Here is a 26,146-nt window from a genome sequence, read left to right on the forward strand (position 1 = left end):
TAACGCGCCACGTTTCAGAGCGAGGGAAAGATCGATGAATAAACAGATGTCGGCGTGAATAGATGGTGCCTATATCCATTGCACACTAGAGTATTATTCATTGATCATTTCCGCTGAGACAAGGAGCACGACTGATCAAATTAAATGAACTGGCAGTGTATGAATCTAACTTGGGACCTTACTCATTTCTGAAAGTCTACCGCACAGGCAGAATGTGGAGCGGGGGAACTGAAAGAATCTGCACTTAGAGTATTCAGCAGAAAGATCACTAACAAATCTAAGTTTCTAATATTCTGATGGAAACTTTTAACTGCAGATTCTTTATCTCGTGAATCAATACCAAAGCAATGCCCACTACAAAAAGGAGTGTGTGAAGAGTGGACTTTACAAGTCCTTCGGGCAGAGCAGGGAAAAGATCACCTTTGAGGACCTGTGAATCAATGTTGTAAGCCTGGTAACCACATGGACATTAGCCCAAGCAGCCACTTATCAGTTGTCCATAACAAGTACACCCTGTTCCAAGGCTTTAGTCACCATGGTGGATTGAGCCCTAAAGCCCTCAGAAAGTGTATCCTTGGCCAAGTAATAACCTGGTTTTATGCAAAGGATAATCCATAAGGTCTGTTTCTGAACCGTCTTTCTTTTCTTTGTCAGGCAAATGCAGTAAAATCAATGTAGAAACCTGTAACAATGTAGAAACTAAAGGCCCACCACAGGACCAATCAGTGTAATCTCTCCTCCTCCTTAGAGGGATGTGGTACAGAGAAGAACATGAGAATCATAGGAGACACCAGTTTTGAAAGAAAGGAATCAAAGGTCCTATGCACTAACTTATCAGGAAAAAAGGCAATATATGGAAGCTGAACAGACCATGTCTTAAATCCACTGATGTAACACTAAGAAGTGATAGCAATGATGAACAGAGGCTTCAAAGTCAACAAACACAGGGTACAATTGAGAAGAGGCATGAAAGAAGCACACAGATATCATAAGGACCAAATTAAGATTCCACTATTGCATCACCAAGAAAGCAGAGGTAAATGTGTGAGAGTCCATTTAAAAACGCATCACAGTGGGTGATTTGAACAACAAGGGCTGATCAGGAAAACAAAAAAAGACCAATAAGGTAGACAAGTAACTTTAACTGTGCCCACAGCAAAGCACTGGCAGCTAAAGAACAAAACAATTAGAAGAACATCAAAGAGTCTTGCCTGTAAAGGGTCTGCCTGCTTTTCCTCACAAGCCAAGCAACCCGAATAAATTACTCCTGGCAAGAAAGTGGAATTGGAGGCAAAAAGTCAACAACTCGGGAGTCCAAGCCCCGTCTGGGCTAACAGGATCAACTATGCTCAATCCAGTCTGACTTTCTTCAGGACCCATGGAATCAGTGGCAGAAGCTCATTCCAAAAGACTGAGAAGGGGGAATCTTTACAGCGTAGAATGTCAAACATTGAATGTTTTTGCAGGTGTCAAAAAGGTCTGTCAAGGGTGTTCCCCACTGCCGAAAGATAACATGTTGCACTTCTGGGTGAAGATCCCACTAGTGATCAGAAAGAATACACCAACTGAGTTCACCTGCCTTGATACTGATCAATCCCTTCAAGTGACTGAGTCCCAATTACACCCTCCTTGTTGCAGAACCACATGGTGGGAGCGTTGATGGGAAATCTTAAGGCCGATAGGAAAGGCAGTGTAGTCTGGAGGATATTTGAAATTTGCTAAAGTGAGCCCACATTCAACTGCCAGATGCTGAAGTACAGAATTTTTGGATAATCGACTTCAGAAGATTGGCTTTGACCTCTGATATGATCATAGTAAAGACCGAGAGGCTGAAGGTCAGGCCCCTCCGCCCCAACAAGGTGTAGACACTTCCTGTAGCATCAGTACATGAAACAATGTCTCCTCGTGGTCAAGGGACATCCTACAGTCATTGGGGTCCAAAGCCAAATGCACCTGAGCAAGTGTCATCATTTTGAATGTCGCCTTTTGAAGGAACAAGCTCAATCCACCTACATCCTTCATTGGGACCAAGAAGTAACTTGAATACGCATTCATCTCTCTTGGCGAGCAACATAGTCTGTTCTGTGAAAAAATGGTGTCATGATCTGCTGATGTCTGTGTAAAAACTGGTGGAATATGAGGAGGGCAAATTCAGTTTTGTCTCCGGTGAAGTATCCATGCCAGTGGCATTTAAAAAATTAATATACAAGTCAGCATTAATATAACAAAGAGGGAGCAAGTGGTCAACCTCATCATCATCCGCAAGCCTAAGAATCTGGAGAAAAAAGTGCCTCCATCCTCCTTAAGAACAAGTTATGTTCTTTAGGTAAAGCTCTTCAAGGTGGACACTCTATTTAACTGCAGATTCCTCAACTTGTAAATTACCACAGGTGCCAGACTGGATCTGGAAGGTTGTGCCATGAGACTCGGTGTCAATGCCTTTCCACTCTAGAGTACTTAATGCGCCACTCATTCGTGCAGAGATCACCTTCTTTCATGAAGTCATCTGTTGTGGGGTTCAATACCGCCCGTGCACACAAGCATCCGTTTGAGCAACACGTTTAAAATTGGCATCTTTTTAGACAGTGACTGTTGACATGCTTTTACACGTACTGATAAAGGATTCCAAAAGTGTTTGGCTTGCAACGCACATTTCTTCATAAGCATTTCATCAGGTCACTGTACGTTCTGTTCAAGGGTATAAGTACACTGAGGACGCTGCCTTACAGTCTGTTTGTCCATTAGCAGACAGCTCTGAGTCGGAAAAACAAATAATAACATGCGCAACAGAAATCAGGCAGGGTGCGAATGGTACCGGTTTTCAGTATATTAACAGCTTCGGAACTTTGGTTCAGTAGAGGACACTTCCATGGATTATCCTGGACGTTCGCCTATGATTTATTTACAGCTTTGCTGACTCTCATCACTATCCTGAAAAGGACAGAGGCCTTTCCTACACCAGACCGGCTTACAGATACCTCACACACAGGGTGTTAGGCTTTCAAAGTGATCTGCAAACACAACAGGTGATGGACCGAACGTGGATCAATGTCACACACTCACCCCAGTCCAAAGATCTGGGCCCAAATCCATCGTTTTTTTGCACTCCACACCACCCTGGGTTAGACAATGGCGATATGCAAACCAGCTCTGACCCTGTGCCCCATGGGAACAGTCCAGTCCGAACTACAAAAGCCATGTCCTTCCCGACTCCAGGGGTGTGGAGTGCCTGGGACCCACGTCTGGGCATCCCCAGCGCACTTAGGGCGGAATATGCAAACACAACAGGTGATGGACCGAACGTGGATCAATGTCACACACTCACCCCAGTCCAAAGATCTGGGCCCAAATCCATCGTTTTTTTGCACTCCACACCACCCTGGGATAGACAATGGCGATATGCAAATCAGCTCTGACCCTGTGCCCCATGGGAACAGTCCAGTCCGAACTACAAAAGCCATGTCCTTCCCGGAACGGAATCAAGCATCCGAGGACCGGACCGGTTTCGAGGTAACACCTCTCATCAGCCCGGCTAGCTTGACTCCAGTGGTGTGGAGTGCCTGGGACCCACGTCTGGGCATCCCCAGCGCACTTAGGGTGGAATATGCAAACACAACAGGTGATGGACCGAACGTGGATCAATGTCACACACTCACCCCAGTCCAAAGATCTGGGCCCAAATCCATCGTTTTTTTGCACTCCACACCACCCTGGGTTAGACAATGGCGATATGCAAATCAGCTCTGACCCTGTGCCCCATGGGAACAGTCCAGTCCGAACTACAAAAGCCATGTCCTTCCCGGAACGGAATCAAGCATCCGAGAACCGGACCGGTTTCGAGGTAACACCTCTCATCAGCCCGGCTAGCTTGACTCCAGTGGTGTGGAGTGCCTGGGACCCACGTCTGGGCATCCCCAGCGCACTTAGGGCGGAATATGCAAACACAACAGGTGATGGACCGAACGTGGATCAATGTCACACACTCACCCCAGTCCAAAGATCTGGGCCCAAATCCATCGTTTTTTTGCACTCCACACCACCCTGGGTTAGACAATGGCGATATGCAAATCAGCTCTGACCCTGTGCCCCATGGGAACAGTCCAGTCCGAACTACAAAAGCCATGTCCTTCCCGGAACGGAATCAAGCATCCGAGGACCGGACCGGTTTCGAGGTAACACCTCTCATCAGCCCGGCTAGCTTGACTCCAGTGGTGTGGAGTGCCTGGGACCCACGTCTGGGCATCCCCAGCGCACTTAGGGCGGAATATGCAAACACAACAGGTGATGGACCGAACGTGGATCAATGGCAGACCACATTTAACCTATGCTCTCTCTAGAATAGGTAGTTGAGGTAGGAGTATCATTATGATAGTTTGTAGGAAGTTGGCTCTGGTTATATTATACCAGAGTAAGGTATAGGGTGCACAAAGCCCAGTGGATCGCCAGTGGCTTACAGAGGCTTAAGTAGATAATACTAAAAGCTCTAGTTGTAGTAGTGTGGTCGAGAAGGTAGGCTTACCAGAAGCTAGTGTTAAGCATTTATTGTACACACTCAGGCAAGAAATGATAGCACACATTCAAAGACTGAATTAATTGAATACTTTTGTAGAATGGATTTAAATCAGTATTAGTTTGCGATAGCAATAGATAGAACAACAACCAAGCTCCTGAGACGGCTGCAACGCATCCAGAAAGCCTCGGCACGACTGATCCTCGATGTCCCCCGACGCAGCCACATCACACCCCACCTGAGAGACCTGCATTGGCTCACCATCCACAGCAGGATCACCTTCAAACTCCTCATCCACGCACACAAAGCCCTACACAACGCTGGACCATCATAGCTCAACAACCGACTCAGCTTCCACACACCCACCCGCACCCTCCGCTCTGCCAACCTCGCCCTCGCCACTGTTCCACGTGTCCGGAAAACCACCGCCGGGGGCAGATCCTTCTCCTACCTCGCCGCCAAGACCTGAAACACCCTCCCTACCAACCTACGTCAGACCCAGGACCTGCTGGCCTTCAGAAGACTTCTCAAGACCTGGCTTTTAGATCAGTAGCTACCCCCTCCCTGTTGTATGCAAAGGGTAAGACACAATGCAATCCTATGGGAGGACTTGACTTACAATCCAGTCTTTGGTGGTTTTGGCCAACACTGGGCAAGATTCAGTTTCAGGTAGCTAATGCACCACCAGCGGCACTGGGGCGGCCGGGTGCAGAAGTCACTGTGCTCAATGTAAAGCAATGGAGACTGGGGCACCTCGAAGAGGCATGATTTTCAGGTAAGTATACGCTGTTTCAGGGCACAGGCCTGGGGTTTAAGATCAGCCAAAGCTGCACCACCAGTGACACATGGGAGGCGGTGCAGGGTGAAAACACAGCATCTGGCACCTAATTAGTTTCAATGGGGAATCTTGGTCTCACAGGCTAGGACCAGGAGGCTGGCTGAAGGTGACCACCAGCTGGGCAGGTAAGTTTGAGGGCTGGGGAGGTCGAGGTTGAGCTCCCCAAGTCCGGAGGGCCGAGGATGCAGGGGTACCTTCAGGTGTCGGATCTTCTTGGTTGGAGCCGGTTGCTGTCAGGGGGACCATTCGTGTAGAGGCTGCAGGTGACTTCATGGGGTCCAGGAGAGGTCAGCCACCAATGCAGAAGAGGTCAGGATCACCAAGGAGACTTCCCTGGACAGGTGAGCCACTCCAACTCGGGTCGTGGGCGTTGGGTGCAAAGTGGGCCGGGGCTGCGGTATCTGCCTTGATCCGGAGTCCTTGGAGTTGGAGTTTGCTGAACAGGGCCGCTGTCCTCTGGAGATCTGGTCTTTATTGAAGAGTGGCAGTCTTTATGGGGTTCTTGGAAGTCATTGGCCACGGGACAGGCATCGGCTTCTTCGCAGGCTTGCAAAGCAAGAGACAGGCCGGTAGGGCTGTGGTCAAGGCAGTAGGTGTCTTCTTGCTTTGCTGCACAGTGTCTTCTTTGTCCGCCTTCTTAGGTTGCAGGAATCTGAGGATCAAGGTTCGGGTGCTCCTAAATACTGAATGTAGGGGCGTTACAGGGACTGGCAGATGGTAGCCAATTTGCTACCTGCCTTTAGGGTGACTACATCCTTAGAATGTCCCCTCCCTTTGGGGGGAGGGCATCTCCCTAACCTGATTGGCCGAATCCTTCCATTCAAGATGGAGGATTTCCTAAGGAGGGGGTCAACTCGGTCCAGGGCACCCTAGGGGTGGTCCTGGCAGAGAGGGGCACACCTCTCCTGACTACAAATTTTCCCACCGACCTTGCCACCTAAAGTGGGGCCTGGTCATGGGGCTAGCATCTCCACTATCTGGATAGGCCCTGGCTGGCATATCAAAGACAGGAAGCCTTTGAGGCTCACCGCCCTGAATGCTGTTACTGCTTGGGGGAAGGTGTGAAGCACCTCCACCCCAAGCAGCCTTTGTCCCTAACTCAAGAGAGCAGATTGGCTCCCACTTCAGGGGGTTAGAAACATGTACGTGTGTGGCAGGCTGGTGCAGACCAGTCAACTGGACACAAGGCAGTTGGTTGTTTTTCAGGGGGCATCTCTAAAATGCCATCTGAGCACATTTTGTAATATATCCAACACTGGCATCAGTTTAGGTTTGTTATGCTGGGGAGTTTGATACCAAACTCCTTCGCATTCATTAAAGCCATCGTGGAGCTGTGAAGTTTATAATGACAAACCCCCAGCCCTTGTACCCGATATGGCTCCACTGCACTTACAATATCTGTGAATGGCACAGACACTGTAGAGACACATTGCTCATGCAGCTGCGCCCTCACCTCTGGTACAGTGCACCCTGCCTTAGGGCTGGGAGGCCTGCTATAAGGGTGACTTACCTATGCCATAGGCAGTGGTTGGTGGGCATGGCACACAGAGATGTGTTCCATGTCGACTCTTAAGTTTTGTCTGCACCAGAACACACAGTCTGCAATGGAAGTTTGTGTGTGTTTGGTGAGGGGTCTCTGAGGGTGGCACAATACTTTCTGCAGCAGTTAGAGACCCTCTCTGGTCACAAGGCCCTTGGTACCACTGGTACATTTTACAAGGGACTTATTTGTGAGCTAGAGGTGTGACAATTGTGAAAACAAGGTACAGTTTAGGGAAAGAATACAGGCCCTGGGAACCTGATTAGCAGGGACCTAGGGCACACTCAGTCAAAGAGTATCAGAAATCTGGCAAAAAGTACAGGGTTACTGCAACAGAAACCCACTTTCCTGCACATATATTCGTATAATTCATATAATCACGGCAATTGCTATAATGGTTGCATTGTTCATATTCCTCGTCATTCTTGTAATGCTGGTAACAATGCTTTGTTTCCTCCTTCTAATAATTGCAGCTCACATATTTTACACAAGAATCCAATTTCTTCAACAAATGTTTGAAATGCTAATTTGTGTATTTCTTGTGTCTCACTTTGGACATGCCTAAGGTAATAACAAAAGGCTACATCTGTTTCCACAATTTACTAAGTGAATTGAAGTGGTTATGTTCTGAGGTTGCAGACACCATTGGTACCCTGTCAGGGTTAGGGGTTCAGATGGGGCACTGTGAGCTAGCCAGGAACTGAGCCAACACATTCTGATTGTATGAGTGGACTCAGTGCCCATATATTGACGCATGTGTTGTCCAAATGCACAGTCCTACTTAATTGGTAGGAACTCTGCAACACATCCATGCCCTCACACATCAAACTCATCGGGTAATTGAACAAACCAGTGTGAAGATTCCTAAATTGGGATCTTTTTTGATGGAAGAGACCATACCAGAGAACGAAAAGGTGGGAGGGTGGGGAGGAATCTGTGTTTAGACACAGTAGCCACCAAAAAGAGTATTACCAAAGGTAAATAACTTGCACCAGCCGTCCCTTGATCGAGGACAGGAAGGTTTTCAATGCAAAGAGAATTGTCCACATCTCCAGCACATTGATGTGCCGTCCTCCCTAGGTTGGCTGGGTTGAATTCAGGCTCCAGTGAACTGTGAGCTAAACTGGCGTTCTGTAGATACACCAATATTCCAGAATAAGTATTCTCCATAAGTATAAAATGATCTGCCTCAACATCCTCATGCTCGTATTCCTCATCTAATCCTCTAAAAAGAGCAGGTCAAATGTTGCAAATCCAAACCAAAAAATCCTCTATCACTTTCATATACTCCGGTCTGTATTTTCAAATACCTGGAACACAGATTCCTTCAAATATCATCCTGCCTACTTACTAGCAGTTTTTATTATGGAATCATGGTCGACTATTCACACAGGCATTTTACATTAAGCAAAGCAGTACTCCTTTAGTACTCTTTTACATATACTTTCTTCCTTCGAGAATTAAACCCATAACATCCTAAAAGTTAATAAAATGGGAATTTTTCGAGAACATTCATATACAATTTGTTCAAATAGAAAGTACTGTGCACTCTGGGCACTTTTAATAATAGGGAGTTGGACGTGTTGGGGCTGATTCACAAAGAGTACACCCATAATGCTACATCCAGTGCTTATAAATTTGGGGATCACCCCAGTGAGTCAAGACAACATCTGAAGCGACCCTGAAATCAGCAGCACTGAAGTTGAAACATAACAGGGGGGACTATTCCACTTGCCAGCCAGTACGCCAGTAACTCCGCTCACCGCGCCTACATTCTACCGCTCTCCCCCGCCGCCGCAGTTGCCATCGCGGTTGCAGAGAGGGGGGAGCGAAGGGGGAAAACTACAATTCCCAGCATCCCTTGCTGGGAGGACAGACGGGACGCCCACACCAGCGCCACTTTCCCGCGCCCGGAGGCGCATATAGAGCGGTGCTCCTGCTGAGGAGCGGGGGACTATTCCACTTGCCAGCCAGTACGCCAGTAACTCCGCTCACCGCGCCTGCATTCTACCGCTCTCCCCCGCCGCGGCAGTTGCCATCGCGGTTGCAGAGAGGGGGGAGCGAAGGGGGAAAACTACAATTCCCAGCATCCCTTGCTGGGAGGACAGACGGGACGCCCACACCAGCGCCACTTTCCCGCGCCCGGAGGCGCATATAGACGCGGTGCTTCTCCCGCGTCGCGGGACGCGCGCCGGCGGCGCCCGGGCAGAGGGCGGGCCGTCTGTGGCCGTCCGGGGCCAGAGGAGGCCGGGACGGGCCACCCCCCCATGGCCTTCAAAGAGGAGGTAAAGCCACTGGTTGTCCATTACACTGACTATTACTTCTGGCTAGATACTGTTACCCATACCTTTAAGGGAGTAGTTACATAAAATATCCCTCTAGTTGAACTTATGCCCTAAGATACAAGACTGGCATGCTATCGTCAATGTGGTTCGAATGAACGCATAGTACAGTTGTTATTTTTATACAGCTCAGCTTAAACATACCCCTACTAGCATGGAACCCCCTTCTAAAACTTCTAGTACAGCGCTCAATCTCCCCTGGCTAGATGATTTAAACAGTATGTGTAATATCAGGTGTACCCTTGTCACATCACCCCATCCGGTAACCAACATCAGCCCGCTAGCCCGCAGCGTTAGTACACAGGGACCTCTACCGACACCCACAAAAGTAAATGCAAAAAGTACAACTCCCGTTAAGGTCACATCTGGTAAAAGGAAACATGACAGGGTGGGAGAAAGTGGGTCCCAAACCAAAACATCAAAACTGCAGAGTGCGTCTTCAGATATAAACCTGCCTGTTATCACGGCTCTGTTAACTCCAGAGATGGGAAAAAAACTAGATGATCCAGCATCCTCTTCCCAACTGGTTTTACTGACCATGATTGACCAATTGATCAAAACTATTATCCATCCCCTGATCCAAAAAATTAACACCTTGGGGGATAGACTGACGGGGATCGAGGAAATTGTTAAACTCAATCTGGCACAATCTTCCCACACTGTAACATCTAAGTGTTCACCCCATGCTGGTCTTCTTAATTCGCCCAAACAAACTATGCAAAACACAGTTCCCCCAACACAAGTAACAGTCTCCACCACTGTGTGCCCACATGTCCCTAAAGCACCATCCATACCTGCCGCAGATCGCAATGTCGAGCCTAGATTAAAATGTATTAAGTTTCCTCGTATTAATCTTCCCCCAGAGGCCGCTCCATTTGTGTCCATTCTTTCGGGGGTTCCTCCTCTGAAACATGGAAAATCTGAGAGAACCACCGATCTGCTAAATAAAGTCAAGTTTTGGCTATCGAAAAACAGACCCTTACCCCACAACCTTGATGGCAGGATAGTCAGCGTGAGGAGAGTGGGATGGTTGGGTCCCCATCGGAAAGATATCTGTGGCGACCTGGTTCTAATCAGATTTAGGAGCAGACAAGTTGTCCCCTATCTCCAGTCCTGGCAGCCCCAAGAAGGTGATGGTCCTATAACAACTTGGGACCTACATGACTTTTATCCAAGTGAATCATATACCCCCTTCCGGAATCAAACTACCGATCACAACACTAAGTTGGGTTATAGATCCTGCCCATCAAATGAGCGCAGTTTCCTCTCCTTTAATCGATTCTTTTTTCCGCAAAGCAGTTTTAAGTATAGCAACCTACCTCAACTTAGCCCTTTCACGCCATATTATAACTGTCAATATTAGGCTGGTGCATACCGTGTAAATTATTCAGACAATAATAACTATTGGGTTAGCTAATTCTATTTAACCTATTGAGATTATGTTGCTTTTTAAAATGTATGTGTTTGTTAAATTATGATTGTATTTTTTAAACTGTATGCTTTTATGGTTTGAAACAAAATCGAATAAAGCTAATTTTGATTTGATTTTGAAACATAACATAATAAACCCATTGATAGCAATGATTTCAAGAGTATGAAGAACTATTCATTCAAATCTGCATAATATTTTACATATAAACAACTCAATTTACCTGTTCATATACTTGGACCATAGATCCTGCCAACTGATGTATTTTTGTTAAAGGGCCCCAAGCTGGGTGATTCTTCAAGTTTTTGTGTATGACAGGCTCCAAATATGCACTGTAAATTGATTGTAGCTGATCTCGGTCAGGATAGCTAAAAGAAAAATAATGAAAAATCATGATACATTCATGAAACCACAGCTTAGCATTAGCAAACTAAACGTTGACAAAAAGATTGCCAACTTAAAAAAATAATTCAATACACTCATATGCATACAGAATTCTAACTCTTTGGAGATTGGCATCGAGATAAATGAGGATACTGCAGATATCCAGCACTAATCTGGCACCATTAGCATCACTGGTACAACTTGTGTTCCTTTTATGAGATCAGGAAATGGTTGCTCCTGCAGATTCCTATTATGACCCTTCTTGCGCGACATCAGGCAATGTCTTGATTTTTTTATAGCAAAATCTTATAACAAGTACCAGGGAGCGTTGAAAGACATTGAGCACAGTCTCAAAAGGCTGTGGAAATGATGTTGCAAGTCCATAAAAGGCGCTAAATGAGGCAGTGACCAGCTCAGAGAGTTCTGCCTGTACTAATGAAGATTGCAGGCCTAATATATAACTAAACAAGAAATTACAAAAGAACCTGGGTGAAGAAAAAAAGGTGAAAGCAGAAATAACCCCCAAATATACTTTCAGTGTACGAACATTCAAGGCACTTTCCACTAAGGAAACAGTACAATGGGATATATGCCTCAAAAGGGTGCAGGAAATTGTAACCTACGTCAAGAGGCAAGCTAAGCCCATCTGATAGACTATTCGACTCCAGTAGACAATCATCTTGCACACCAGGGAATATGTCAATCTCTGTTGGCAACTCACGCATACAGAACTAGCTTCACAAGAAGTTAGGTGTAACGTGATACATTTGGTTGAAATAACTGACATTATCTTGTCTATCTGCGGAGGTAACCTCAGGGGTTCATAGCTCAACAGCAAAGAAATCAGGGTACAAGTGTTCCTTGTCGAGTCCAGAATGACCATAATCATAGGTGTATTGTACTGTGTAAGAAACTGGGCTATTCGTTAAGAGGGGTCAAGCCTTATCTAAGCAACAACCACAATCCTTGTCAGGGTGAATTACAATAGTAAGTAGACTAACATGTGCTTAACCATCTGGTAGCAGGGCACAAAAGCAGTCACGCTTACCTTAGAGGCAAAGTGTAAAGTATTTATGCAGCACACAAACCGTAATAAAGTGAAAACTTAACATAAGAAAAATCCCAAATCAACTTAGAAAGGTAGCGTACATTTTTATAAATGAAATAAGGTCAGAACTACAAAAATCTAATCAGTAGAGCCGAAGATCTTGAATTTCAAAGTTTTAGGTAAGTCTATTGTTTAAAAACAAAAAAAGCTAGCTGGCCATGCTAGACCAGGAGAAAGTCACAAATTCAGGCCGACCGCGATGGACCGGGGGCAGAGTACATTGACCAGCTTATTCTTGCTGCAAAAGTTACCTTCTCAAAGGCTGGCGCAGGGAGTTCAGTTTACGGTGGTGGAGGCCGCGAGGAGCAGGGAGTGCGTTGTGGATGGTACTTCTGGTCAGGCTGCTGTTGCTGTAGTGCAAAGAGCTAGATGAGAGTCCTGGACAGTCGATGCTGAAGCTTCCTGTTGTCGGTCCTCGCTGGCTTTCATTGCTGTACCACAGAGTGCATATTTCATGTTGCAGGTCGCTGCTGGCGGTCGCTGTAGAGGAAAGAGTTGGGTTCACTAAAGCTTCACATTGGTGGTCGTTGCGGGCGCCAGAGTCTTGGCACGAATGGGCCCATTCGCAGTCAAAAAAAACCCGAAACATTAGGATTTCACCTTTCCTCACAGAAGGAACTCAACTGATGGCAGCAAATGATCCAGGACATGGGAAGTCACCTCTTGGGGATCAGGAACGTATTCTAGAAGAGGCCAGCAGAGCTCAGGCAAGTCCAGTTGCAGGTCCAGAGTAGCAAGTCAGTTGGGCAGTTACAGGGAGGCCTCTGGAGTTTGGTGAGACTTTGTAGCTCAGTCACCTGACCCTTGAAGTCACTCAGGTTAGTCTGGGATGAAGAGAGCAGGTTCAGTCTTCCTTCTCAGACAGCAAGGCAGCCATCAAGCAGCAGTTCAGTCCTTTGGTAGCAGCAGGGAAGTGCTTATTCTGTAGCTCAGCAGGTCTAATACTTATATCTGGTGCCAGCCTCTGGTTGCGGGGGAACACCCTGTCCTACCCCCATATCTGGTTCTGGAGAGCTCTTCCCTTTCCCAGTCAATGCTCCAAGAAGTCTGGGTTGACAAAACGCTGGTGTCAGGGTCTTTTGTGTGTGCTGGTGGCAAGCACTCTGAAGTGTAGGTGAGGCAGAGCTCCTCCCCCAGGCATCCTGGAAGGCTGGCCCACTCTGTCCAAACCTAGGCCCCTTTTGTGTCACTGACAGGAATACACAAACCCCAACAGCAGAGCCATTTCCAGTCAAGTGACCCAGGATACTGGCAAAATACACAAATGGTTAGGACAAAAACATGTCAACTTTCTAAAAGTGTCACTTTAAGAATTGTGACTTAAAATCCGATTTCACCAATAAAGAGAGTTTTAATTTATAATTAATGTGAGTGTAAACAACATATCTCTATCTACTCCCAATCCAAAGTCATCACTTAGGAACTGTAATAAGGTAACCCAGTGTTAGTCAAGGAGAGGAATGAGCCTTACAGTAACGTAGTGAAAACGAAGTAATGCCAAAATTATACCCAAAGCCTGACATAAGGTTTATTTTGCCTGATCAACATGGCAATTCAAAACTGCACTACAGGCTGCAGGGGCAAGCCAGAGACACGTATTAAAGGGTCATTTTAGTGGGTGGCAGAATGAGTGCTGCACGCCCACTAGTAGCATTTAAATGTCAGGCCCAGGGTACATACAGTACTAATTTAATAGGGACCTACCGGTAAAATAAATGTGCCAATTAGTGTAAGCCAATTCTACTATGTTCGAAGGAAAGAGTACAAACACTTTGTGCACTTCACAACTGCCAATCAGTGCTGGAGTCCTAAAGTCAACAAAAATAAATCCAGCAAAATAGGAGGAGTGAAGGCAACACGTTTTGGGGAATAGCACACCAAGGATGTCAGGTCTAGTATATTGCCTTATTTTCTGCATAATGGTCAGGATCAGAGGAATCACAGAGAAAGCATGATGAAGCTTGACTATCCAGATTAGACACAATGCACTTCTGATAGCCTTCCTGCCAGATGAGCTGCAGACAATCAAACCAGAGGAGAGTTGATTCATCACATAAAGCTGCTGAGATGACGACTTCCTGCTTGTTTTTGTAAATATTGAATTGGTGCTTACTTTGAGGACTCGAACTTCTTTGCCTTGTGGCTGCTGTGGAATAAAAGCTCTTGAGGCCAGGGAAAGGGCTCTCAATTCCAGAAAGGATATGCCCACATAATTCCTCTTGCAGCAACCAGAGGGAGATTTAAACCAGTGCTATCCAAATGAATCCCCTGGCCCGCACAGGGAGATGTTGGTGGCTAAAATTGCGCCAGACCATACAGCAGAAATGTTGTCTTCCTTGAAAAAGATGCACACAAACTGTCCACCACTGAAGAGTCGGAATAGAGTACCTGGAGGCATTTCAGGGTCCTTCAGGGATCATGAAACAGGTTCTATTGCTGCAGCATAAAACATTAAAGATGTCTCCTTCAAAGACGTGAAAATACAGGAAACCTCCAAACCCAGGAAACATAGAAATGCTAGTGTGGATTGAGTCGGGATCTGTATAAACTTGTGTCTTACATGGGAAGAACGGATTGAATTGACTATGTGTTCAGGATTTCCCAAAGGAAAAGAATTCTCAGAGACAGAACCAGTGAAGATTTTTCTTAATTTTTTTTAAATGCCAAGCTTTGTAAATGTACACCTGAAGTTCTGGATAGGGAGGGTGACCCAACAAATTAACAGGGATAGCCAAGCCAGAGCAGATTATCTGGCTTTGCTCTAAGAACCAATGCATGAGCTGAGGCAGGAACATGTTTGGCATGTAAACAAGAACAAGTACAGCGTCAGGGTCTCAACTAGCACCGATGACGAGCTCAGCAACGCCCAACACATGCATTTCCAGATCCACACAGACCCTAATTCCACCCTCAGAGGCACCCTCGTCTACCGACCTTCCGGACCCCACCCCCAGTTCAGCGACTCCATCGCCGACTTGATCAGCAAGCTCGCCCTGACCTCCACCTACTACATCCTCCTCGGAGACCTGAACTTTCAACTTGAGAACAACAATGACAACAACTCCACAACCCTGATCGATAACCTCGCCAACCTCGGACTGAAGCAACTCGTCACAACGCCCACCCACTACGCCGGCTACACGCTCGGCCCAGTCTTCTCCTCAAGCCGTACGTCTCCATCAGCTACACCACCAAACTACTCTGGACCGCCCACCACTGCATCCACTTCGCCTTCCAGAAACCCACACCGCACCCAACAGATCCCCCGCTGCTGATGGAGCAAAATCACCGAAGACCAACTACACGCAAACCTCGCTCTCAGCCCACCCACCGAACCCTCCAACACCGACAATGCTGCCCACAGCCTCAGTCGCTGGATCGAGGACTGCGCCAACACCCTCGCCCCGCTGAAGAAACCCCCCCACAGAGACACCAGCAAGAGAGCCAGCTGGTTCACCCCAGAATTCCTAGCCTCCAAGCAAGCCTGCCAGAAACTAGAGAAGAAATGTCACAGTGAACAAACTCCGGACAGCCACGCAGCACACAAGGACGCCATTCACAACCACCACCACCTCATCAGGGCGGCCACGAGGACCTCCTTCAAAGACCGCCTCGACAACAACGCACACACTAGCAAGGAGCTCTTCAACATCGTGAAGGAACTCTCCAACACCAACAACATCCTGCCTTCGCAAGCCCTGTGCGACTCCCTCGCCACCTTCTTCAACTGCAAGATAGCAGACATCCATGACAGCTTCAACACCCAGACAGCAACACAACAGACCCTCCGTACACCCTTGACCACGACTCCCTGCTAGCTGGGGCCAGCGTGAGCATCGATGACACCATGAAGACCATGAGCTCAATCCACTCCGGCTCTCCATCGGACCCATTTCGGCACCACGTCTTCAACAGAGCAAGCAGCACCATCGCACCCCACCTGTGCAATGTCATCAATCTCTCCCTCGAGACCGCGACCTTCCCAGAGATCTGGAAACACGCTGAGATCAACGCCCTACTCAAAAAACCTAAGGCAGACCTCAAGAACTTGCGGCCCATCTCTTTGCTCCCCTTCCTGGCAAAGGTCATCGAGAAAACCGCCAACAGACAGCTAACCCGATACCTCGAAGAAAACAGAATCCTGGACCCTTCCCAGTCAGGGCACCGCAGCAACCACAGCACCAAGACTGCCCTCATCGCCGCCACCGACGACATCAGGACCCTGCTGGACAACGGCGAACCCGCAGCACTCATCCTCCTAGACCTCTCTGCCGCCTTCGACACCGTCTGCCACCCCACACTACGTGCACGCCTCCACGCCACAGGGATCCGAGACAAGGCTCTGGATTGGACCACCTCCTTCCTCTCTGGCAGGACCCAGAGCGTCCGCCTGCCCCATTCTGTTCCAAAGCCTCCGAGATCATCTGCGGCGTACCCCAGGGATCCTCCCTCAGCCCGACGCTGTTCAGCATTTACATGCCCTGCTCGCACACGTAGCCCGACAGCATGACCTCAACATAATCTCCTACGCCGACGACACTCAGCTGATCCTCTCCCTCACCAAGGACCCCATCACAGGCAAAGCCAACCTCCACGAAGGATTGAAGGCCGTCGCCGACTGGATGAAGACCAGCCATCTGAAGCTGAACTCGGACAAGACAGAGGTCCTCATTCTCAGCTACAACCCTTCAGCCTGGGACGACTACTTGTGGCCGACGGCACTGAGCAGCCCCGACACCCACCGACCACGCACGCAACCCGGGAATCATCCTCGACTCAATGACCAAGCAAGTCAACGCCGTCTCCTCCTCCTGCTGCTTCAACACCCTCTGCATGCTCCTCAAGATCTACAGATGGATCCCGACAGATACAAGAAAGACAGTCACCCAGGCCCTCGTCAGCAGCAGACTCGACTACGTAAACGCCCTCTACGCGGGAGCCCCGACCAAGCTCATCAAACGACTACAACGCATCCAAAATGCCTAGACACGACTGATTCTCGACGTACCAGGTTAGAGTGTGGTAGCAGGCACAAGCCACATGCAGAATCTACTGGTTTTGGGCTTGAGGGCATCTGGCTCGAGCCTTCAGCGGCTCACCCACCTCTAGTTCAGGATGCTTAAGACATCTCCCCTAGACTTAACACACATTTGTAAATGCAATAGGTTTCGCCTATGTGATTAATAATAAGATGGTTTTTGTTGTAAGTGGTAGCTTGGTGAGAAGTTGTGCAATATAAGTTACTGAAACTTCGTTAAAGTTTTATGACTTGTTTATTGAGGAATGCAATATATTGTGCTGTTTCTGGTGGTACTATAAAGCAGGGAGAGTAGGTAAAAGGCAGAGGGCAAAGAAAAAAAATGTGCTGATAAGTACACTTGAAATGGGTGCAGCCATAGGGAGTTTAGGTAAAAGTCATAAAACAGGGCAACAATCTGCTAAAAAACTGACCCGCACACTGATTTGTCAGACCAGCCAATCAGGCACTCACTCCCTCTTTGCCCTGTAGGCCAGTTTCACAAAGTTAAATAAATCCATATTTTGAAGGAGAACCAGGCTTGTTCCCATTATGGTCTGCAGTGCGCACGTATTGAAATATAGATTAAAAAATAAATGTTGCTCTGTACTGAAGAAAGCCACGCGCTCATGACGCATCAACCCTTCCTAGTGAAGTGCCTCTCATTTGAAAACCAACCTTGAAAATGCATTCTAACGGTGCGTTTCAAAGCTGTACCTGGTCATCAAGTGTGAAAGCGCGTTAAGTTAAAGAAAATGGACATTTTGACCAAAAGAAAAAAGAAAGAATTGGAAAGAAAAGCAAATGTGTAGGTGACATTCTCTGCAATATGCACATATTTGTGGAACATAAATGCATGTTGCACTCGAATTGCACTCGAATTGGACTGTGTGAAAGAATGCAACAGGTAGCCTCACTTTGAATAAGCTGGTGTTACACATTGGTGTCAGTGTTGCTTTACGTAAGAGGTGCACAAAGTAAAGTCAGCGCTCACACGTAGCAGGCCGGCATTTTTCCAGCTACAATTCAAACGCATTGCATTTATGCATTCCAAAGTGGCACTGTCCATTCTGCGAGCTGCTACTTGCAAAGAAACAGCAAGATTAAAAAACTAAAATGGGTCCCTGGTCCCCAGGGGGACTGGTGAGTGCGCTGCTCAGTTTGCAAACAAAAGGAAGCACAAGAGTGGGTCCTTGCTTCGGACCCAGGGGGACTGGTGAGTGAGCGTTGCGATCGGAGCATTGGCTTCCCACAAAGCACGCAGAGGTGTTGACACGCTTAATAGAAGTTCCAGCAAAGCGGATGAAAACAGTACTTGGGCTGTGGGAAACTGATAAGAGAAACACACAAGGAATAACAGGAAATAGTATGATAAAACAGAAACAGAGGAAAAGTAAGTGGCAAGCGGACAAACTAATGAAAACTAAGAGCGGAATGTAAGGCCCTTTTATATTTATTATATTAAATACAATAGATTGCACAAGCACAGCGCAAGCACTGTGCAAGCAAAACCTAAAAAGGTTGAAATGTGACCTCATTTGTAAGAAAATTCCATTTAAGAATCAGAGCCATTTTTTAAATCATGTGTGTCTCTTGTAAGCAAGAGTATCACACAGGAGAGCAGGGTCTCAGCATGGCACAGGGCAGACAAAACCGAGAATCATGACCGCAGGATCCTCCCATATCTGTCTTTTTCTTAATTTCTTCAGCTAACCTGGAAAATATATTAGCTGCACAAACAGTAATATCACAAAAGGCATTAAAGCAGATAATTCCATATAATGGTAAACGTCTAATAAACAAACATGAAAAGAAGGCGTGGGTTCATGTATTTCACTATTTTCAAGGACCTGAAAAACTGATAGAAACATCACATAACTGGATATTCTTCGTGTGTTTCTAGAAGAGCATTGGGGACGTCCAGTAATGATTTTAGAAAGTCAGTAAAGTTTTTCTTTCACAATTAATAGGCGATTTTTTCAGTTCATGATGTTACCTACAGAATTAGCGGTCATTGGCGGTCATTTCTGCAGCATAGAAAATGCAGGTTTAGTCGATTTTGTAATTGATGAAAAATTGTACCCAGAAATTTCAGGCGATAACGCTGTGAGAAGGTGGCCTGATATGCAGTGCTCACTATTCTAGTGAACACTATGTATCAGTCCAACAACCCTTATTGATGATTGGTTGTAAGTCAACCTTATAGACCAGCTATCCTAGTAGCATGGATACGAGCAGTCTAAGGCTAAAGACTCGAGAGGGCGTGTTAAGCCAGCTGTTATACCATCACATATACCCCTTGAACACCAAGTGAAAGGACACCACACAAGTGTTATGAAAATAAACAGTGTATTTATTAGAATCACAACAGCCCTGTACTCTTTATGAGGACAGGGTACTAAGCACAAAACAAAACTCTTACGAAAATACTTAAGTTAGCACAGTATATACAAATGCCCGAGGGGCACGGAAAACCATATACTCTGAAAGTGGAATGCGAAATTATTAGCAGGTAAGTACTGGACTAATAGGCTTTGGAACCGCTAGGACTTGACTATTGAACCTTCAGATTACTAATAGGAGGCCTAGGGGACTCGGGTGCAGAGTGTGCACTCTCACGCGTGATGAGGGACAAAGTCTATGGTAGCTAGATTTCACAAAGTTAGTGTTCTCGGGCGAACCCGACCTGGTAGGAGGAAAACGAAAGTAGATTCTGACCCTTGGATAGTGAGGCTATGCTGGGGCACCGAAATGCCGAAGTTACCTAGCCCAGGGGCTGCAGCTGCATAGGTCTCAAAAGATGTCGGGAATCCTCGTGGACGGACCAGGAGCCTGAAGAAAGAAGTTGCTGGCAGGCGACCAGTGAAGAGAGTTCGAGTTGATCCACGCCTGGATCGAAGATGGATGACACCTGAAAGCAGAGGGGACCAAGTTCGTGACTACTAGCCAGTAGTCAGGTGGCACCAGGAGGGCACCGGATGGTAGTCACCTCGACTAGGTGAGTGGGCGACGCTGTGCTCTGCAGATCTCACGGACCAGGAGGCGTTGTCGGCGACCAGGATGGAGGAGCGAGCTGTCCCACGATGGATGAAGCTGTCAACGTCGCTGGACCCAGGATTGGGGCAACAAAGCCTTGGCTAATTCAAGCCCACGCGGTGGACCTAAAATGGCGTCTTGAGTGGACCAGGAGGGTCCGGGGTGCTCCTCTTTTGGAAGGGAGCAAGGGCCAGTCTGGAGCAACCAGACCAGCAGCAGTGATGTCGTCGGGCGTCGTTAAGAAGGCCACAAGCCAGCGGGCTAGTAGCCAAACAACACGGTGAGCAGCAAAAAGCAGAAGGGCCCCACGCAGATCGTGGAGATGCTGGGAGGCTGAACTTCGGTGCTGGAGCTGCTCAGGGTCGGGGCTTCTCGGACCCCAAAGCACTCACCAGAGGCTCCCTCGGCGGTCGTGCTGGAAAGAAGTCGTGCAGTCTTGAAGATGGTCGGTCCCTCGAGGTCTCGTCGCACCCACGGTTCTCAGCTTTGCTGTAGAGGTGGGTAGAGGTCAGAGGTGCCAGGGAAGCCGGTTCTCGTCGAGCTGGGCAGTCGGATTCCGGAGGAAGGACTTGCAGCAGACCGCAGTGTTCTTAAGATGGTGCCTGCGGATGCAGGGTGACTACTCCTTAGCCACAAGGGAGAATCTTGAAGAAGAAATCTTGAAGTCCTTTCGAAGAAAGTCGTGTCTTGATTCCAAAGATGATCTAATTTGGAAGGGTCCCCGCTCCTGCCTTTATCCTAAAGAAAGGGGTGGGTACGCGACTAGGTCCTGCCCTAGGGGTGGGACCAGGAAGGGGGGTGGTTACACCCCTCTCCCATGCCGGACTTTCCCCAGGCCAGGGGATGGTGTGCCCCTGGAACTGGTTCTAGCCGGCAGATGCGTAGTGAGCACCGGGGTGCCACTCAGCAGTCACCTTCCTGTAAAGCCCTGCCTACCCAGGATACACAAAACCCTGTCTGGGATGGTGCTAGCACCGCCCCTGACAGGAAACCCTTTGTCCAAGCTCTCCTCGCTGGAAGGACACCCAGCAGCAGGAGGTCAGGCTCGTGTCTGTGGTGGCAGCATCCATTTTGTGGAGCTGAGGCTTCAGTTAACTTTAACCGGGGTTCACAGTTACGTACATGTCGTGTCCCTCTAGAAGGGTGGAATGCTAACCCCGTCGCCAGAATTGGCGAGGGGTTAGTATTCCAATTCGTATGACACCTTACTCGACATGTTTTGATAAAGCAATACCAAAGATAGCATTTAACCGCGAGGATTATAATGCACTTAAGAGTATATGGTATGCGTTATCATGGAACAGCTATTAGGACTTGGTTCCGCAAGCTGCAGACGGGCTCAGCTCATGCCAGAGCACCATTTCACACGATTCCAAGCACTCTGCCTTCAGAATTGTCAAGGCCTGCCATAGGAGTGACTGATAGGAATCTGTGTGTCCATTTTAGGGTTAGATATAGGTATACTATATCTAAAGCAAAGGGTGATTACACGACTTTGCCCCAGCTGTCATGCAGCCAGTTGTGTCAGATTTAGGAGGCCATCCAGGGGTGGCATAATACATGCTTCAGCCCCTGGTAGGCCCTGGGTACACCTATGCCCTGAGTTACAGGGTCTGATAAGGTGGCCCAGTACCAATTGGTAAATGCACCTAAGGTACATGGAATCCATTTTACAGAGAGAGCAGTAGGCCTGGGGTCCTGATTGGCAGGGTCCCAGGTCGACTATGTCAAAAACCAGCTAAAACACTGGGCAAAAAGTTGGGGGCAACCATAGTCAGGAGTTACCTTCCTACAAACGCGACCTATATTTTCTGCCAAAAGGTTTCTTGCACCATTTTACAACTTCAAACAAGAAACATGAATTTCATATATAGTTGTCTTTTCAGTCTCATGCAACACGCATGGTTTTGATGGAGCAAGGCTATAAATAAATATGTTCCAAACTAGGCCATTTCCAAAGGTGACATTACATAGTAAAGAAACAAAAAGCAATACTCACTCAATTGCACAAATACGGATGATAGATGTAAATCTTGATGTAAGTTTGTGTCTTCCTAGAGTTCCCCCCGCAGACATGGAAGTCACAATTTGAATATTTTCCAAGCCTACCCATTCCAGGTTTTCATCATAAAATCCATGGTATGTCAATACCTTAGAGAAAACGGAAATAGTGAACCAGTATTAAATACAAAATGCATGCTGCTGTGAAAGTAAGAAATGTGTGAAGAAGACCCTAGCAGGGCACATTTCTAATGTAAGTCCATCTATTAATTTGTATTGTAAAGTATTTATTACATAATTTATCAACACACTAAAGATGAAAAAATAACCAGAAATGACAGCAACAGCCAGGTGCACCTGTTGGCATCAGAAAAGGAAAGGGGACTGTGTTTTTTCTCTAAAAATGTCCTCCCATTTGATCGTGCATTATTAGTTATTAAGGTGAAGATACAAGTGCATACCTGCTGCAGGAAAGCTACTAGAGTGCTGGTTCCCCACTTATCAGGTTTGGGCAAGTTGATATCTTTCAGATACAAAACCAACCGCTCACAGTCCTTTGGTCTGTACACGCGCCCAGTGTTAGTACTTAGCACAAGACAGGTTTGACTTAGCTTCTGTAGAACGTGCCGAGAGGTGGTCTGTGCACTGCAATGAACTATAGCAATCTGAGTCGATCGAAGCTGGGAGAAGGCAAAACGAAGAAGCATTCTGCAACAGAAGGTAAGAGACACATTGAACAAACAATAGCAACAAGTATGGTTCAACACATAAGAAAACATTATATTCCATTATTTAACTGAAAAAACTTTTAACTCACCTCGTTTCCAGGTGTAAGGCTAGAGTACCCGAACTGTAGTTCTGTGATATACCAACAATTGAGACTCTAGCAGTACTCCTTTGAGTCACATATAAATCATAAACCATAAAGATCACAAGCATTAGGACCTATAATATATATCCCTATACTCAAAAGTGGATAAGACACAAATTCATTATTCAGAATCAGGCATCCAGACAAGACATTATTCTTGAGTATAGGGATGTATAATATAGGTCCCATGATCTTTATGGTTTATGATTTATATGTGACTTAAAGGAGTGCTGCTAGAGTCTCCATTTTTGGTATATAAGTTGTTGTACACTGTTGTGTGCTAAATAACACCTTTAGGTGGTAGGTGTTTTGGGCAAAGCGAGCTCCCGCTTGTACAGATCTACTAGGATTCTTTGACTGTTTCACGCTAAATTTATTAATGACTATAATGTGCTATCGAATGTGTGGACATTCCCTGTTGAGGGATAACTACCACCCTTGTGTTTTGGTTAGTTGTAGTTCTGTGATAGTACAGATACACAATGGGCAAGCTCTCATTGGCCCTCAGCATTGACATACTGCTTGCACTATTGCCGGGGCACATCTTAGCACGTGCAACAACTACTACAACTCAGGTTTGGGACAACTTAGAGCCCAGGAAAAGAGAGGATGATTTAGAATCAGTAGAAAGAATAATACCAGAATCATTGTTACCACAAAGTAAAGCACTTTCTTCTAGTGGAAACATAATTCTTGCAGATTCTTCACCTTTGAAAAATACTTCTCCGGAAAATCTTTAAATGGTGGGTGGGAGGCAGTTGAAAGAAAATATCAGTTGCTGAATGACTGCTCTGCTACAAAAATCAAGGCAGGCACATAGCCTGACAATATGCAGATCCTTTATGGCGACATCCCTGAAAGTAAAGCAGTAGTATGTACAAAGCGACCAGTGGAAGGCACACAGCGCTTTCTGAAAGAGATTGCAGGCACAATTTATTAATTCCTCACTTAAAGGGTACTATGACCTTGTAACTGCACGATGGGGTCAATGACACAGAGGCATTGTCGAGCCTTTTTGTTGTCGCATGACATGTGACTCATATGGATTACATGTTCATTGTTGTTTGTGTTTTAAGTGTCAGTTTGTTCTTTTTCTTCCCTCTACAGGTATCTTTGGCTTCTGTACTCCACAGTGTGCCGGCACGGGTAATGTCCGTGAGTAACTACCTTTTCACTACTTGATTTTTATATTTTTCACATTAAGTGCCTCACGGGAGGGTGTACCTTAGCGCGTACATACCACTGGAGTGCCATGTAGGTGTGGTCCTGACGAATGCTGTGCGATCCCGCTTTTTGACAGCAGAAACATGTTGACCAGATATTGCAATTAAGGACACAGGTCTCCTAATAAAGAACCATTGGTTGTCCGACTTTCACGTTTTTAACCCTAATACGGGTTGGCCCGCATTAAATATTTTGTTTGGGTTCTAACCTTGTATTTTTTAACCTTGCACTCACATATTTTGCACATTTATTTGAGTTTAATCACTAGTACACTCACCATCAACCCGCTCCGCTGTAACTCAGGCGTTGTAGCACGCTGGGGCGGCATTAGGCCACCCCAGTGGGGACCAAATGATGCAGCATGTCACCAACTAGTGGTGAGTGAGGGTCCTTCTAAACAAAAGGTTACTTGCCTTGCCTTGCTGGATTCAGTCAATCTTGTCCACAGGGTTGTCGCCTCCTGACTATTCGGATTGGACATGCTAAATCCCAGTTTTGCCTGATCCAGGTAGGGGTCCGGGAACAATCTGTCACTTTATTTAGTTTTTGTTTTTGATGTTAAGTTGCACATAAGCACTCCTTTGTTGTTTTTGATATACTTTATGGGGTACAGGAGTGTTTACTCGAGCCCTATCTCTCTCGTTGATATATAAATATTTGTCCAAAAAAATCTATCCTAGTCTTGGGTAGGCACAGACACCTGATCAGCACCAGGATATGCTCAAGGGTTCTAGTGCGCTTCACAAATACTCATAACATAACTGTCGTAACTGCAAAAGCAGCAAAAAAGATTTCTTTGAAATTTAGAGTGTTTGCACCCTGCTGGGCAAGACTTGTTTCTAAACGTTGATCCACAATCTAGAGCGACAGAGGAGAAACAGCACCTTTACTGCCTCCACCACTGACAATATACTCATAGCTCCTATAGAAGGAGGGACTTTATTGATAGCTGGAACATGTTGGCACTTAATGGGTGTGTTGAGAAATTAAATCTAAAAAACACCCAGGTTTACCCAGGTTTAACACTTTTTTAACCCTGAGTTGTATATCCTTTGAATAATGGCAATCCCCTGGGTTTACAGAGAGGTCGTTTTAATATGATATCTGGAACTTTTGATTAATCCAGAACTACTTTATCCTGACATTCCTTGTGCAAACCTTGAGACCACTTTGTTCGCATTGTCCTAGATCAGCGGGATGGACTGAAAGTTGATGAAGCATACCACAAATAGGGGGGTGAGGCCTTTCCGTCCAAAAAGCTCTGGTTTCTTTGTTCACTGGGGAAGGGAATACCCTTTGGGAGAAGGTGAGAGACGAATGACTAGCTACCATACCAGTTATAGGTATATTGTTTTGAAACTTCACAATAGTCTTTACAATTTTAACGACTTTTCTTTTTAGTGCACCCAGACACACTATAAGCATTGATTACACTACTAAGCTTTAGCATCACTCATCTTAGATTCTATGATCTTCAGGTAATGAAAATTTCGAATTTGGGTTGTTGGTAGACTAGGGTATGAGCTCAAGTCAGACAGCAACCACAATCCTAGTCAGGGTAAGTAGGCAAACCCTGAATTACCCTATGCTCACCTTCTGGTAACTTGGCACAGAGCAGTTAAGCATAATTTAGAGGCAATGTGTAAAGTATTTGTGCAACACTTCAAACAGTAAATCAGTGAAAACACCACACAAAGATTCTACACCAGGTTAGAATGGAACCTAATATAATAAATAAAGCAAGAGAAAATGGCAAAAAGCCAATAAGTAGAACTGGAGATTCAGATGTTTGAAGAACTAAGTGAAAGTAGCACCAAAAAGCACTAAGAGCCAACAAGGGACATCT

At 46.4% G+C, this 26,146-nt stretch overlaps 1 protein-coding gene across 3 annotated transcripts in view; it reads right to left on the minus strand.

The window, feature by feature from the left end:
* The window catches only part of DYNC2H1 (dynein cytoplasmic 2 heavy chain 1), a 1,560,829-nt gene that overhangs the window by 886,938 nt on the left and 647,745 nt on the right, over nt 1-26,146 (minus strand). For all 3 annotated transcript variants that reach the window (XM_086935265.1, XM_086935264.1, XM_086935263.1), the window contains exons 43-45: nt 22,667-22,913; nt 22,204-22,355; nt 10,883-11,027 (exon numbers count right to left, since the gene is read on the minus strand). In XM_086935265.1, coding sequence (XP_086791391.1) covers nt 10,883-11,027; nt 22,204-22,355; nt 22,667-22,913 — 544 coding nt within the window. The remainder of the gene's footprint in view (nt 1-10,882; nt 11,028-22,203; nt 22,356-22,666; nt 22,914-26,146) is intronic.

Source organism: Lissotriton vulgaris, chromosome 8, assembly GCF_964263255.1.
Source record: "Lissotriton vulgaris chromosome 8, aLisVul1.2, whole genome shotgun sequence".
Lineage (NCBI taxonomy): Eukaryota > Metazoa > Chordata > Amphibia > Caudata > Salamandridae > Lissotriton > Lissotriton vulgaris.